Genomic DNA, 14,790 nt, shown 5'->3' on the forward strand with positions numbered 1-14,790 from the left:
CGTGTCCCCTGCAGGGAAGACTGGGAGGACGAACGGAAACCACTAGGCCTGACCTTCCTCCCCACCCAGCAGCTTGCTGACCACGTGAGGTCCCGACAGTGAACACGGGCTCTGTGAATCCACATGTGTCAAACGCAAGGCCCGCGGGCCAAATCCGTCCCGCCAGGCCTTGCAATGTGGCCCGCACCGCGCTGTCATCACTGCACTCCGCTGCGTTTCCATCACAATGACAGTTTATGACTGTTCAGTAAACCATTCGGCCCGAGATTTAGGCTGGATTTTAGATTTTGGCCCCTTCTCTGATTGAGTTCGACACCCCTATCTAGGCCCATCCCCGGAGACCCGTCCTGGCAGCAAATCCTCAGAGGGTCCGGGGCACGCAGCACGCACACACACCGCCCCGGGGCAGCTGGGAGCGGAGGGAGGAGCCACGGAGGGCAGAAAGCTCCAGGCGGACGGCACCGGCCTTCAAGGCCCGGACACGGAGAGCAACAATCAAACACGTCTGCTCCCCTCACCCAAGCGGACAGAGTGCACGTGATCTGCCTCACCGGGGCCACGGGGTGGAGCGCGGAGATTGGACTGGGCAAGGCTGGAGGCGGCGGTGACGGGAGAACCGGTCAGTCATTTCATTCTCGCAGCCCATGTACCTCCCGCTGGCCCAGAAACCGGTGACACGCGTCACGTGACCCGCCGAGAGCTGAATCGGCCCTCGGGTGTGACTTCCTCGGCCAGCGAATTCTTTTGGATTGGTCACGATTTTATTTTATTTTTTAATGTATTTTATTGACTTTTCACAGAGAGGAAAAGAGAGGGATAGAGAGCTAGAAACATCAATGAGAGAGAATCATCGACCAGCTGCCTCTTGCACACCCCCACTGGGGATATGTCCACAATCAAGGTACATGCCCTTGACCGAAATCGAACCCGGGACCTTTCAGTCCACAGACCAACGCTCTATCCATTGAGCCAAACTGGTTTCGGCCGGATTGGCCACGATTTTAAAAACCAAGGGATCTGACACCGCCACAAGCTGGGTTTCTCGTTTCTCATCAAAGGCAGGTGGTCTGGCTGCCCCCGTGGTCGGCAAACCGCGGCCCGCGAGCCACATGCGGCTGTTTGGCCCCCTTGAGTGTGGCTCTTCCACAAAATGCCACGGCCCGGGCGAGTCTATGTTGAAGAAGTGGAGTTAGAAGAAGTTTAGGTTTAAGAAATGTGGCTCTCCAAAGACATTTCAGTCATGGTACTGTTGGTATTTGGTTCTGTGGACTAATGAGTTTGCCGACCACTGGGCTGCACAGACTCTCATTCCCTGCGGGGCAGTGACCAGCTGGAGGTTAGCAGCGGCTGCTTCTCAGTGTTGGTTTGTCACGTCCAGTTTGCCACAGACCCCACCGCTCCCCATCGCCTCCCCAGCACTGACTCCAAGTTGCCATTCATCCTCCCCCTTGTCCGGTAGGTGTTTTGCTTTGTCCCCCCACCCCAACCCCCCACCACCTAGTCCTCGTCTCTCATTCACGTTCCCCTATCAGTGACTTTTAACAGCCGCCGAGAAGAAAACTCGGGGGGCCGTGCTCCCACGTGTTCACGTTGGCGTGTTAGACGATGACAAAAGAGCTGATTTTTAATTTTCTTCTTCACGCACTTCTACAACTTCCCACGTTCTCTACAACGAACATCACTTCCTTTTCAACACCGAAGACAAACGAATTAGTCCCTAGAAAGAAAACCCCTCCCCCTCTGGAAGGCTGAGATGCAGATCCGGGGCTGCCTCCTGCAGGAAGTCTTCCTGGATTCCCCCATCAGGCGGCTGGCTCCTCCCGACCCCATGCCTGTAGCTCCAGGAGCTCTGGTCTCATGTGCGCCTCGCACACGAGGCTAGGAGCTCACGGCGGGGGGAGAGACCAGGTCTGACCCTCTGTGTCCAGCCGAATGAACTGCGATGGGCTCTAGGCCCGTGTCACCAGCTGAGATGTGCCTCCGTCCGCAGAGTGCTGGAGTGGAAGCAGACTTTCTCCACCACGTGCCACGGTTCTTGCCACCAGTGGGCCTTGGGGTGGGGGCTGGCTGAGGCCCCCCAAGAGGTATGGGCTTGGCAGTGAACGAGGGTGATGCAGCTTACAGAGAGGTCCAGGTGGACAAACGGACGCAGCCCAGAACACCTGTACTAAGCCTGAGTCAGCGGCCCGCCAAGGCCCGGGCAGTAGGTAAAGGGTTACAGCAGGTGCAGGGCTGCTCTGGGGAACCAGGACCCAACATACACCATTAGAACTGGGGACCGGGCTGTGAGTGGAGGACAGGGGCGGGGGGAGGAGGGTGGGGAAGCTGACAGAGCACAGAGCCCTGAGCTCGGCGGCGGGGCAGCTGCTGCAGGAAGGGCTGGGGGTAGGAGTCTCCTCCTCCTCCTCCTCCGAGGTCTGAAGCTCGGCCCCCATCCCTTTCCCCGGGGGCCACCCTTGGTTTACAATGACGGGGACACCAGAAGCAGGAAAGCCACGGCCCACGTCCATCCTGGGCAGAGGCACGGCGCCAGCGGCTCTGCCAGGCCTCCGAGGCCCACGATCTGACTCTGGGGCCTGCGGTTCAGCCCGGCCTTCAGCCCCAGGCCAGGGCGGCCAGGAGGATGGTCCTGCTCCTGAGCCCTGTTAGAGAGGGCCCGGTGGTCCGAGGGCCGATTCAGAAGGCCCAGCCCGGGAGTCCGGCCGCCATGCGACAGCTCCAGCCCCTCTGAGGTCCCGGGGCCGTTGGCCAGGCCCGGCGGCGGCAGGGGTGCAAGCAGTGGTACGAGGCCCAATCGCTGCCTCCTCACACCGGCTGGCGGGCCGGCGGCCTAGATGCAGCTGGACGAGGTGCTGCCAGAGGTGATGGGGAGCCTGGTGCTGTCCGAGCCGCTCTTCAGGGGCGAGGGCCCGCCCTGGGCCTGCAGCCGCATGGACCAGTACCACAGGAAGATGAGGAAGCCTGCGGGCGGGTGGGCGGGCGGAGAGGGGCAGGGGCTCAGCCGGCTGGCAGCAGCATCCCCCTCTCCACCCTCCTCCTGCCTTCTCCCTCCCAGAGTTACCTCGACTGACTCAGATCCGCCCCCTGCCCTCCTCCTCCTCCTCCTCCTCCTCCTCCTCCTCCTCCTCCTCCTCCTCCGGCACCAGCACCGATGTGACCCCCGGGGGTCACCGACGCCACGCAGGCCACGCCTACCTTGGAAGGATGTCATGATGCTGAAGAAGTAGAGGACCACCAGCTGGAAGGTGCCGGAAGCGAAGGAGAAGAAGACCAAGGCCCAGGGCAGGCCGAGGACCAGGCTGAGGCCCAGCAGCGTCAGCACGTGGGGCCACTTCTCGGTGCGCGGGTGCAGCCGCAGGATCTGCACCACCATGGTGGCCAGCATGGCCGCGTTGAACAGGAACACCAGGCTGAAGAGGCCCAGGTTGGTGATGTGGCTGACCAGCGAGTCCCGGATCCAGCACCTGCGGGCCAGGACGGGGGCTCAGCGGGTGGGGGCTCCGTGCAGGGCTGGGGGGGAGGGTGGGGGGGGCAGTGGGGTGCAGGGGAACTGCTCTAAACACCAGGGGCTCATGGCGTGAAAAGTCACTCTCTCCTCAAGTCTCCTTTATTCCTTCTCGGGAGCCAAAGGAAAGGCTGCATTGGGTGCTAATGTGTATGGGTTTTTGGGGTGGTTTTTTTTTTGGTTTTTTTTTGCCTCTAACTCTTACTAGTCTCCCTTTTCAACAAAGAGCCAGCCTCCGGTCTACAGCCATCAGCCAGCATTTGGTACCAGGGCTTCCTTGTCCCCATGTTTGTTTGTATGATTACTTGATGACAGTGATGCTGGTTTTACCGATTATTACATCATCTGACAGTGATGCTGGTTTCCGACTTGTAGTTGATAATTTTTTTTAATAATATATATTTAAATAGACAGACGACGTAAAGGAAAATGTTGAAGCAAGTAATAATATAGATGGCACAAAGGTGAAGCACTCCCGAGGCCCAAATTTTTGCCCCCCCGCCCCCCAACCACCACCACAAACAGCCACTCACATGGAAGGATAGATGACACTCTCGGGGGTCCTTTGCACAGACAGGATGATGGAGCCGTAGTTGTTAATGTCCACCAGCGCCACCAAGGTCACCAGGAAGACGGGGAAGCCTGCGGACAGCAAAGGGGGATGCTCCATCTCCCACCCTGGAAGGCTCACCCCACCCCACCCCACCCCACCCCACCCCTCCCCCGCCTTTCGGTGGGGCCCAGGGAAAGAACGGCCTAAGGATGAGGGAGGAGGAAGGAAGGAGTGAGGAAGCCGTCGGAGAGCTGGGTGGAGAAGCACAGACGGGTGCCTGGTTTGGCCAGAAGCCAGGGCAGGTCCAGGGGGCCCCCCAAGACCCTGCACCCACGTACCCCAGCCCACGACGCTCAGCTTGAGCAGGTAGCCGGGGACGTAGGTGCCGAAGACCTCCACCACCAGCCGGTAGAGGTTGTAGCCCTCCAGGCCCATCCAGGAGAGGCAGGCGAGCAGGGAGAAGTGCAGGAAGATGGCGCTGGCGCGGCAGCCGGCCTCGGAGCCGGTCAGCGCCACCGGCTCGCTGAGCAGGAAGCTCACGTCCAGCAGGAAGACGGCCATCAGCAGGTTCATGTGCACCTTGATGGTGTAATCCCGAGACTTCCTCCTGCGTGGGGTGGGGCAGGGGGAATGGTTATCCTGTGGCCAGCATAGAAAGGGGCGGGGGGGGGGGGGGGGGACCCGCTCCTGCTCCTCCTCCAGGCAGCCTTCCCAGACTACACACACCAACACCACACACACACACACACACCTCCTGACACCGCCAAGCCATCTCCCACTTGTCCCTGTGCACCTACTATATGCATTTATTTTTTTAAATATATTTTATTGATTTTTTTTACAGAGAGGAAGAGGAATAGAGAGTTAGAAACATCGATGAGAGAGAATCATTGACCAGCTGCCTCTTGCACACCCCCTACTGGGGATGTGCCCACAACCAAGGTACATGCCCTTGACCGGAATCGAACCCGGGACCCTTCAGTCCGCAGGCCGACGCTCTATCCACTGAGCCAAACTGGTTTTGGCTACTATGCGCATTTAACAGAAGCCTTAACCAGACAGCAAAATAGACAAATCAGCCACTACAACCCACCAGATGCTCCCAAAACTCAGGGGTAAATGCCGTTATCCACACCCACAGATTTAAGGAGGGACTGCGGCGCCCAGGGGCCAGCAGCCGGCACCTCTCACGGCTCCCACAGCCACACCCATCTCCTGGGCAGGTCTCCAGGGTGGTGGGTCCCGGCCCGGGGGCCTGGGACGGGCCTCCCGCCCCTCCACCACCTCCCCGGTCCTACCTGGAGAAGAGGTAGGCGGCGATGGTGAGGACGCAGGCCAGGGCGGAGATGACGCAGCCCACGTAGGACAGGAGGGTCAGGTAGTGCTTGTGCACGGCGTCCACCTCCACGGAGGCCACCTGGTCCACGAGACAGGTCAGCGCTGGCCTCGGGGTGCCCCTCCACGGGCCCGTGGTCCGTGCACCCCCTCCCCAGGCTGAGCAGACTGTGGTCCCGTGAGTGCATTTTCTGGAGGGGCCTCTAGCTTGGGCCTAATCCCCAAGGTCAGGCCTAAACGGGCAATCGGACATCCCTCTCACCATCCGGGACTGCTGGCTCGTAACTGCTCACCTGCCTGCCTGATGGCCCCTAACTGCCCCTCCTGCCGGCCCGGTCGCTCCTATAGCTTAGCTCCCCAAAGGGCCCCTGACCCAAAAGGCCGGAGCCCTCACCAGGCACCCTCTTCTGTCTGGGCACTGATGCGTTTTCTACCACATTCAACGCAGGATTAAGGTGTCTGCGATGGAGGAAGTACCCGCCCTCGGGAAGAGCTGGAGGCCGCTCCTGTCCCTCAGACTCTGGGTTCTAAGATTCCGAGAACACGGACCTCGGACACAAAGCTTCTGAGATCTTGGGGGGATCCACACTGGACCTCGGTACCCCCTTGAGGGCTCCTCAGAAACACGCTCCTAGCCCCACCCAAGCCCTGAGGAATCAGCATCCTAGGTCAGGACCGGGAATCTGCATTTTTGTCATGTGCCAAAACGTGGTGATAAACAGCAGGTGTTTTAGAGACCAGCTCCTCCTTTCCTTAGGAGCTGTGTGACCTTGGGTAAATTGCTTAACCTCTCCGAGCCGCCCTTTCATCCTGTATAATAAAGAGGTCATATGCAAATGGACCCTCACAAGATGGCTGCCTACGACCAGGCCAGCTGGGGGGTTAGTGAGGGACAAACAAATGACTGAACAGCAGGCTACGTGGGGGGACGAGGCCAGCAGGGGGAGCAGTTGGGGGTGACTAGGCTGGCAGGGGAGGGCAATTGGGGGTGTCCGGGCCGGTAGGGGGGGGTCAGTAAGAGGTGACCAGGATGGTGGAGGAGGCAGTTGGGGTCGACCAAGCGAATGTGGGGGGGTTTAGTTGGGGGCAATTAGTCTGGGAGGGGGTAGTGAGGGGTGACTAGGCCAACAGGGGGTCGGTTGGGGGTGACCAGGTTGGCAGGGAGGGCAGTAAGGAGTAACCAGGCTGGCAGGGGGGGCAGTTAGGGGCCATCAGGCAGGCAGGCAGGCAGGTGAGCAATGAGGAGCCAGTGGTCCTGGATTGTGAGAGGGATGTCCGATTGCCCGTGTAGGCCTGACCCCAGGGATGGGGCCTAAACTGGCAGTCAGACAACCCCCAAGGGGTCCCAGATGGGAGAACATGCAGGCTGGACATGAATCTCACGCACCAGGCCCTTCGTCATCCGTCAGATGGGACCACAGGAGGCGCCCCGGGGGGTTGCTGTGAGGAACGGGTGACGGACGACCTGAGGCGGGACGGGCACCCAGCAAGCACTCACCATCAGGACCGCGAAGTAGGTCAGGTGGTCACAGAAGCAGGACGTCTGCATCTCCCTGCTCTCGGTCCTGCACCCGGCGCTGCTCCAGCTCCCTGTGCCCGTCACTGAGGAGGGAGGGGGCCGCACGGGGCTCTGATCAGGCCCCGGCTCCCAGGACCCCACGGAGCCCCCAGATGGATGACTGTACCATTCTCCCGAGCCTGTGCTCCACCCGGCAGATCCCTCATCTGCCGTCCCTCCCTCTTCCAAGCCCACCTTGTCCAGGAAGCCCTCCCTGATGAACCCCGCGTCTCCCTCGTCCCCACCCTCCAGACACCCGCCCGGGCCACACCCCTCCACACTCACATGCCGAGCCTTCCACCCAGAAGACACACTGCAGAGTCACGTTCTTCTGTGGGGACCAGAAGGGAGAGGGCCCCCATTACAGTTTACCCCTTCGTGGGCCAGACAGGAAGTCAGGGTCGGGCCACACACACACACACACACACACACACACACACACTCTCACACCCCAGTGGGTCCTGATTGGCTGACTGGCCAGTCAGTCATTTCGCCAAAGACCAGTGATTCAGGAAGAAGGGGGAAGAGAGGAAGACACGGCCCACTGGGACCCTCGTCTCCTCGGCTGGTTCGCTCACACATACCGGCTGCGGCTGGTGCTGGAAGGTGAGCACCACGGGCTCTGAGAGGTTGGCGACCTTGGTGTTGGGCACCACGATGCCCAACACCTTCTCCCCCAGGACTTGGCTGGAATTCTGGTCCTAGTTTTGAGGTGGGGGGGGAGAAGGGAGGGGTTCGTGGCTGAGAAGGAGGGCCCAGGAGTCTTCCCCCCTAGCCCCCCCAGGCCCTCTAGGCTCCCGTCTCTGGCATGCTGGGCCTCCCGTGGGGAACCTTGGTGGTACAGGTAGTCATTCACACCGTAGTGAGAACTACGCCGCTCCCGACCTTCCCTGGGGAGGTGTGCATGGTACAGCCTCATTTCTTTTCTTTTTTCTCTTTTTTTAAAATATATTTTATTGATTTTTTTTTTTTTTTTTTTTTTTTTTTTTTTTTTTTTTTTTTACAGAGAGGAGGAGAGAGGGATAGAGAGTTAGAAACATCGGTGAGAGAGAATCATCGACCAGCTGCCTCCTGCACACCCCCCACTGGGGATGTGCCCGCAACCAAGGTACATGCTCTTGACTGGAATCGAACCCAGGACCTTTCGGTCCGCAGGCCGACTCTCTATCCACTGAGCCACACCGGGTTCGGCTACAGGCCAGTTTCTGACTTTGCAAGGAAGGGCTCTGACTCCTGGAGGAGGGGCTGGGCTCCAGGCCTTCCTGCCTTCCGTCCGTCCTTCCGTCCGACAGACACGGCTTTTCCCAGGGTTCCCCTTCCCCTCTCCCCCGACCCCCGTACCTGGAACAGGGCTTGGCTGCTGAAGTCCACCAAGAGGAGTCTCTGGGCAGCCTCCCCCCTCCGGCCTTTGGCCTTCTGGAAGAGCGCGCGGGGCAGCAGCACCGAGTACTCCCGCACCTCCCCCGGGCCCTCCTGCAGACCGAGAGTCCTGGGGTCAGCCAGAGACGGGCCCCACGCCCCTCCCTCCTACCCCCCGCACCTCCCCCGGACCCTCCTGCAGACCGGAGAGTCCTGGGGTCAGCCAGAGACGGGCCCCACGCCCCTCCCTCCTACCCCCCTACTCCCGCACCTCCCCCGGACCCTCCTGCAGACCGGAGAGTCCTGGGGTCAGCCAGAGACGGACCCCACGCCTCCTCCCCGCCTCCCACACACACACTTTCCCGGCTGCCACCTGACTCCCAGCAGCCCTTCTCCCGCCTCCTTCGCTGGGCGCCAGCCTTAGCCGGGAAGCCTAATGGTCAGAGCCCAGGCCCCCAGGGGCACCCCGGCCTGGGACCATCTCCCGGTCCCCTGTCCTCGGGCTTCAGGCCCCAGTCCTGCCTTGAGCACCCTCCCGTGGGGGATGGGGGTGGCTCCCAGCTCCCCAGGCCCACGCGAGAGACCGTCTCACTCACAGGCATCCTGGGGGCGGTCTCTGTCCGCACGGATGTGCCCCCAGTGCAGGGACCAGGGCCCCCCACCTCTGTCCCCATCAAGGTGCCAGGAAGGGCCCAAGCCCCTGACGGAGGGGATTCATTGGGTCTGGCTCCTTCCTCCCTCCTCAGCACACATCTGGCCCTGGGGGCCGGGGAGGGGCGTGCTCACGGCCCCCACATCTGCCTCCTGCCCCCGGCCCCCCCGGCCGATCCCCAGCCCTGACCTCCTGCCCCGAGTGCAGGTGCAGGCCCCTCAGGCCGGCCGTGGGCTGGAGCTTCCACACGGTGGCGTTGACCCGCTCCTCCTCGAAGGACACCGTGTCCCCTGGGAACCGCAGGGAGGTCAGCTTCGACTCCAGGCTCTGCAGCTGCCTGGCAGGGGAGAGAGGCGGTGACTGCGGGGGCCCGGGGGCCGGGCTGGCCAGCAGGGAGCGGCCACAGGGAGACACGCCGGAAAGAGGCAGACGGGGAGAGGGGAAGGAAGGGGGTCAGGGGAGAAGAGAGAGGGGGCAGGAGAGAAACAGAGAGTGGCCTGCCGGAGGGACAGAGGAAGCAGGAACATCCGGGCAAACAGGAAAGGGGGGTGAGGGTGGGGGGCCTGCTCTGGGCCCCGTTCTGCCTGGACAGACCTACGCTGAGGCCGTGGAGCAGCCCTGCCATCCCCGGGCCTCAGTCTGCTGAGCTGTAAAATGGGCCCATCCTTTGTCCTTTACAAAGGGGGAGAGGGCTTGGGCATCCTGTCCTGGATGGCAGGAGTGGTATCTGCCCCACACTCAGGCAGGTGTGGGGTGTGGCCTGCAGGCTGAATCCCAGCACCTCCACAAGGAGATGGAAAGAGGAGAAAGTTCCAGCCCCAGGCGAGGTCTCCGCCCCAGCCTCCCACTCCAGTCTCCCCCCTCCCCCCCTGCCAGCCCAGGGCCCTCCCCTCCCCTCCCCCCATGCTGAGAGCCACACTCACTGGCTGGAGCGGGTGGGTGTGGCCGAGGGCCTCCTTGGGGCTTTCCCAGGAGCCTTCAGAAGCTGGCTGAGCTGCTGGAGGTCCCGTTTCAGCTCGCACATGTCCACCGAGACATTGTGGGAGGCCTTCTGGGGAGGATCTGGGGGGACAGACGGACCTAAGGCTTTTGGCTGAGTTCCCTGCCACCCTCATGATCCTCTCAATCCTCCCACTACTCCCACAGATTCGTTCCCATTTTATGGAGGGAAACACTGAGGCTCCCCTATTCACTCAGAGAGGCAGCCGGCCAGCCAGGAACCTCCAGCCTCCCCCCTCCCCAACGTCCCCCTCCCCCGCTGAGGGACATGGGGCGCCCCCACCCAGAGGCCCTACTGACTACACATAGGAGCTGGGAGGGCCCATGTCAGGGTCCCTTTAAGAGGGCCTGGGGGGTGGGGGAGGCTAAGGCACAGCATGTGGTGGCTCTAGGGACTCCACCCCCCCCAGCACCCCCATCCTGGGCCCCCTGTACCCCGGGGCTGCAGACTTGGGTGGACAAACGGGACGGGCACGTGTTGAGGGGCAGGGGCCTACCCTGTGCCATCAAGGAAGGCAGGCCCTGGGAGCCACATCGAATTTATAAGGAGGAAAGCCTGATGCTTAGGTGACTTGAAACCTTTGGCTCATTTAAAAAACGAAGACAAAAAATAACCCCCTCCAGGCTAGACCTGCCCTTCAGGCTGCTATTTGCCCCAAACCCTCCCTGGCAGGGGCAGAATCCCAGCCTAGGGGTGAGGCACCCCATCAACTACCCCGCCGGGTCTGCCGCACTGGACAGCGCTGGGCCAGAAGCCGGCCTGCTCGCCCAGCATTCTCATGGGCCTGGAGCTGCTGACATCTTCCAAATGCTGAGCCCCCCACCCCTACCCCTGAGAGGAGCCCCCACCCCCAGCCAGATCTGCCTGGAAGAAAGAGAACCAGGGAAATCCTAGACCCGCCCCCACATAAAGCCTCCAGCTCCTTCTGAGCACCCTCTCCTCCCTACACCCTGGCTCCCTCACTGACTGGCTGTGCAACTCTGTGCCTCTCCATGCCTCAGTTTCCCCCTCTGTGAAATGGGGACGAACATCCTCTGGCTCCTGACAGCCAGTCTCTTCTTCCCACTCGCTCTGCTCCCATCCTGTTCAGACTTCATCTCCCTTCAGCTGGACCTTTCCCGCAGTCTCTGGGTGGGCCCTGGCCCCCTCCACCCTCACCCCTCCCTTCCCGCAAACCTCCTTGGATCACACCCCTCCCCCCCCCCCATCCTCAGGCACCTTCAGTGGCTCCCCACTTCCTGTGAGCAAAGCCCAAGCTCCAGGAGCGGACCCCAGAGCCTGTCTATTTCCCAGCCTGCTTTGCATCCTTCTGCCCTCCCTGCCTCAGGGCCTTTGCACACGCTGCCCCGCCTGGCTTACTGTGGAAGGAGAAGGTGAAGCCGGCGGCGCTGGGCAGGCTGGTGTTCAGGGGGCTCCACCAGGAGCTGACGGAGGTGGCGAGCATGTGGGGGCCCGGGGCCAGGCTCTGCTCCTGGCTCTGGAAGCACAGGAGGCGGGAGGCCCGGTCGCTCAGCAGGAAGTCGTGCTTGCCGTAGAGCAGGTGCAGCTCCCCGGCGTGGCGGTTCCAGGAGAGGCAGAAGTGGTAGAGGCCCCGGGGGTCCGGGAAGCGGTGGGCGGCGACGCCAGGGAAGGGGGCGCGCACGGTGAGGGCATGCTCCGCGTTCTGGATGGAGATGTGCAGCGGCGTCTGCTGCTGCTCATAAATCAGTCTGCTCTTCTGCGTCTGGTTCCGCTGGCCGCAGAAGCGGAAGTCCTCCCGGGAGCCCGCAGCCTGGGCACCTGAGGAGGCAGGAGCTGCAGATGGGGCTCTGGGGTGGGGGCCGTGGGAGGGGCAGGCTCGGGGCCCAGGACACAGCAGGAGCCCAGGATCGGGGATCCACACACATTCCACAGGTCAGTACCTCAAAGGGTCTAACAAAAAAATGTGAGGGACCTTGCTCAAAAAATCATTGGTCCCAAAGTATGCTAAGAAGAAACTCCAAAGTCACCGTTTCTGAGGCACAGCATTTTTTTTAAATAGCGACCGGGTATCTGATGAGGCTGTGCTGCTAGAGACAGGTGTTTGGGGCATTGCACAAGGGTGCTCTGGCTCCAGAGTGAGCGGGCGGAAACCCAGTCCGTGGTCCCCGTCCCAAGCTGTGCATCAGGCAACGACATCTGCCAGAGAAAAAGGGGTGCCTGTGCCCTAGCTGTTTTGGCTCAGTGGATAGAGCATCAGCCTGTGGACCAGAGGGTCGCAGGTTCGATTCCAGTCAAGAGCAAATGCCCGGGGTTGCGGCCTCAATCCCCAGTGGGAGGCATGCAGGAGGCAGCCAATCAATGGTTCTCTCTCCTCACTGATGTTTCTATCTCTCTCTCTCCCTCTCCCTTCCTCTCTGAAATCAATAAAAATATATATATATTTAAAAAATAATAAAGGAGGTGCCTTGCCCTGGCCAGGGTGGCTCAGCTGGCTGGGGGTGGCCCCGTGCACCGAAAGGTGGCTGGTTCCATTCCCAGTCAGCTCGCATGCCTGGGTTGCAGGCTCAGTCCCCGGTAGGGGGCATGCAGGAGGCAGCCGATCAACGTTACGCTCTCACATAGCTGTTTCTCTCTTCTCCCTTCCTCTCTCTAAAATTCAATAAACTTGCCAAAAACCGGTTTGGCTCAGTGGATAGAGCATTGGTCTGTGGACTGAAGGGTCCCAAGTTCGATTCCGGTCAAGGGCATGTATATTGGTTGCGAGCACATCCCCAGCAGGGGGTGTGCAAGAGGCAGCTGATCGATGTTTCTCTCTCATTGATGTTTCTAGCTCTCTATCCCTCTTCTTTCCTCTCTGTAAAAAATCAATAAAATGTATTTTTTTTAATTCAATAAACTATTCCTTAAAAAAGGGAGGGGGAGGGACCTTTCTCTTTTCCCAAAGGCACCATCCCCTTGCTAAGCTGTGTCTGCAGGCCCGTACCTGCCCAGGGGCTTAGGGGGTGGACTGGCTGCTGTCAGGGCATGGGGACCTTTGATGCAAGTCCCAGCGGTCTCAGGAAAGCCTACCTTGAACCAGGAGGAGCAGACCCAGCAGCAGCGGCCCCGGCTGCACCTGCCCTCGGGCAGCCATCTTCCGCCTTCGGAGTCACCCTGGGAAGTCACTGCCTGAAAGACAGCAGGGGCATTAGCCAGGGGCCCGACCCTCAGGGTGGCTGAGCCAGCCCCGCAGAGGGAGGCCGAGCAGGGGGGATGGGAGGTGGGGAGGCAAATGTGGGAAGATCCCGGGGACCCCCCAAAAAAAATCTGCCAGAAGCTGAGCATCAAGAGGCTGTGGCTGGCCCCGCTGGTGCGGCTCAGTGGTTGAGCATCAGCCTATGAACCAGGAGGTCAGGGTTCGATTCCCAGTCAGGGCACAGACCCGGGTTGCAGGCTCCATCCCCATGGAGGGGCGTGCAGGAGGCAGCCAATCAAGGATTCTCTCTCATCATTGATGTTTCTTTCTCTCCCTTCCTCTCTGAAATCAATGAAAGATATAAATATATTTTTAATTGATTTTTTACAGAGAGGAAGAGAGGGATAGAGAGTTAGAAACATCGATCAGCTGCCCGCAACCAAGGTACATGCCTTTGACCGGAATCAAACCTGGGACCCTTCAGTCCGCAGACCAATGCTCTATCCACTGAGCCAAACCGGTTTCAGCTATAATTTTTTTTTAAGAGGCTGTGGCTGACCAGAGCCTGACCAAATCCAAGTCCTGGCTGCCACAGGACCCTGTCTAAGTCACAGAAAATGGGGCGCTCTGGACCCAGCAGGGCCAGAAGAGGGTCATCTTAGCTGGGATCTAGTGGGGAAGGCTCCCCAGTGCCCCCTGGAACCGCCGTGCCCCCGCCAGGCCTGGAGGAGACTCAGGAGGAAGGGGGCTCTCGGCGTCCTCCCCAGGAGTCTCACCCCCACCATCCCCAACACCCAGCTCAGAGGACACCTCCTCCAGGAAGCCTTCCCCAGATCCCTCTGCTGGCAGTCCTGGCCTCCTTTGGCTCCCACCACTGGCCAGGGCCCCCTTTGCTAGCCTCCCAGGAAGTGCAGGATGATGCGCTCCCTCCTCGGCCCGCCAGGGGGCTCCCTCCTAACCCATCTCTGTGGACAGCCTAGAGGTGGGAGAAGAGGGAAGGATCAGCGCGCCCACGGCGCCCTCTACAGGGGCCAGAGGGGAAGGGCGCTTCCATCATGACCACCAGGCTCTGGGCCTGTGGAACTGCAGTGGGACGTCCCAATCAGGAGAGACTCTCAACCTTATGGCTCAGGTGGGGGGTGGCCCAACTACCCTCCCACCTCCACCTCCACCCCGGGGTAGAGGGGGCCCTTCTGACCCCCCACGGCCTCTATTAGCTGGGCACCTACTCTCTGCCAGCCTCGGCTAGCCCACCCCACCCTCGTACCTAAGGAACCCCCTCCAACCCTGTGGCTGAGCCCGTGGGCCATACTGAGGTCCAGGGGGGCCATACTGAGGTCCAGGGGGGCCATACTGAGGTCCGGGGGGCGTTAAGTGACTTGCCCAGAAGCCAGGAGTTCTTCCTGCCTGGTCAGATCGGCAGCGCCTGGCAGGGAACCCGTGTGCCTGGCACGCACAGAGAGATGGCAGGTGGCTTTGGTCTCTGCCTCTGCCATCTGGCCCTCTGACCACGCTGGGTGGTGCCAGACGCAGACAGGCACCCTCATCCTGTGGGGAACTGCAGATGGTGATGGTGACAGATGCAGCCACCTGCCACAGGCCAGGCGAAGGGAAGCCTGGCAATCTAGGGGCACGCGAGGAGTGAGGGTTTGGTAGAAACCAAGGAGGGCTTCCGGGAGGAGGCGGCGTTTC

At 61.0% G+C, this 14,790-nt stretch overlaps 1 protein-coding gene across 3 annotated transcripts in view; it reads right to left on the reverse strand.

The window, feature by feature from the left end:
• Nucleotides 1–1,691: 1,691 nt before the first annotated feature.
• ADGRG1 (adhesion G protein-coupled receptor G1) overlaps nucleotides 1,692–14,790 on the reverse strand; it is a 40,689-nt gene continuing 27,590 nt past the window's right edge. For 2 of the 3 annotated variants that reach the window (XM_036440287.2, XM_036440286.2), the window contains exons 2-14: nucleotides 12,993–13,091; nucleotides 11,322–11,741; nucleotides 9,886–10,042; nucleotides 9,152–9,299; nucleotides 8,293–8,424; nucleotides 7,536–7,652; nucleotides 7,237–7,282; nucleotides 6,892–6,995; nucleotides 5,357–5,475; nucleotides 4,397–4,665; nucleotides 4,039–4,147; nucleotides 3,196–3,464; nucleotides 1,692–2,961 (exon numbers count right to left, since the gene is read on the reverse strand). In XM_036440287.2, coding sequence (XP_036296180.1) covers nucleotides 2,831–2,961; nucleotides 3,196–3,464; nucleotides 4,039–4,147; nucleotides 4,397–4,665; nucleotides 5,357–5,475; nucleotides 6,892–6,995; nucleotides 7,237–7,282; nucleotides 7,536–7,652; nucleotides 8,293–8,424; nucleotides 9,152–9,299; nucleotides 9,886–10,042; nucleotides 11,322–11,741; nucleotides 12,993–13,056 — 2,085 coding nt within the window. In that variant the 5' untranslated portion in view covers nucleotides 13,057–13,091 and the 3' untranslated portion in view covers nucleotides 1,692–2,830. The remainder of the gene's footprint in view (nucleotides 2,962–3,195; nucleotides 3,465–4,038; nucleotides 4,148–4,396; nucleotides 4,666–5,356; nucleotides 5,476–6,891; nucleotides 6,996–7,236; nucleotides 7,283–7,535; nucleotides 7,653–8,292; nucleotides 8,425–9,151; nucleotides 9,300–9,885; nucleotides 10,043–11,321; nucleotides 11,742–12,992; nucleotides 13,092–14,790) is intronic. The other variant, XM_036440288.2, reaches the window with a different exon arrangement.

Source organism: Pipistrellus kuhlii, unplaced genomic scaffold, assembly GCF_014108245.1.
Source record: "Pipistrellus kuhlii isolate mPipKuh1 unplaced genomic scaffold, mPipKuh1.p scaffold_m20_p_17, whole genome shotgun sequence".
In the NCBI taxonomy this organism is placed as follows: domain Eukaryota; kingdom Metazoa; phylum Chordata; class Mammalia; order Chiroptera; family Vespertilionidae; genus Pipistrellus; species Pipistrellus kuhlii.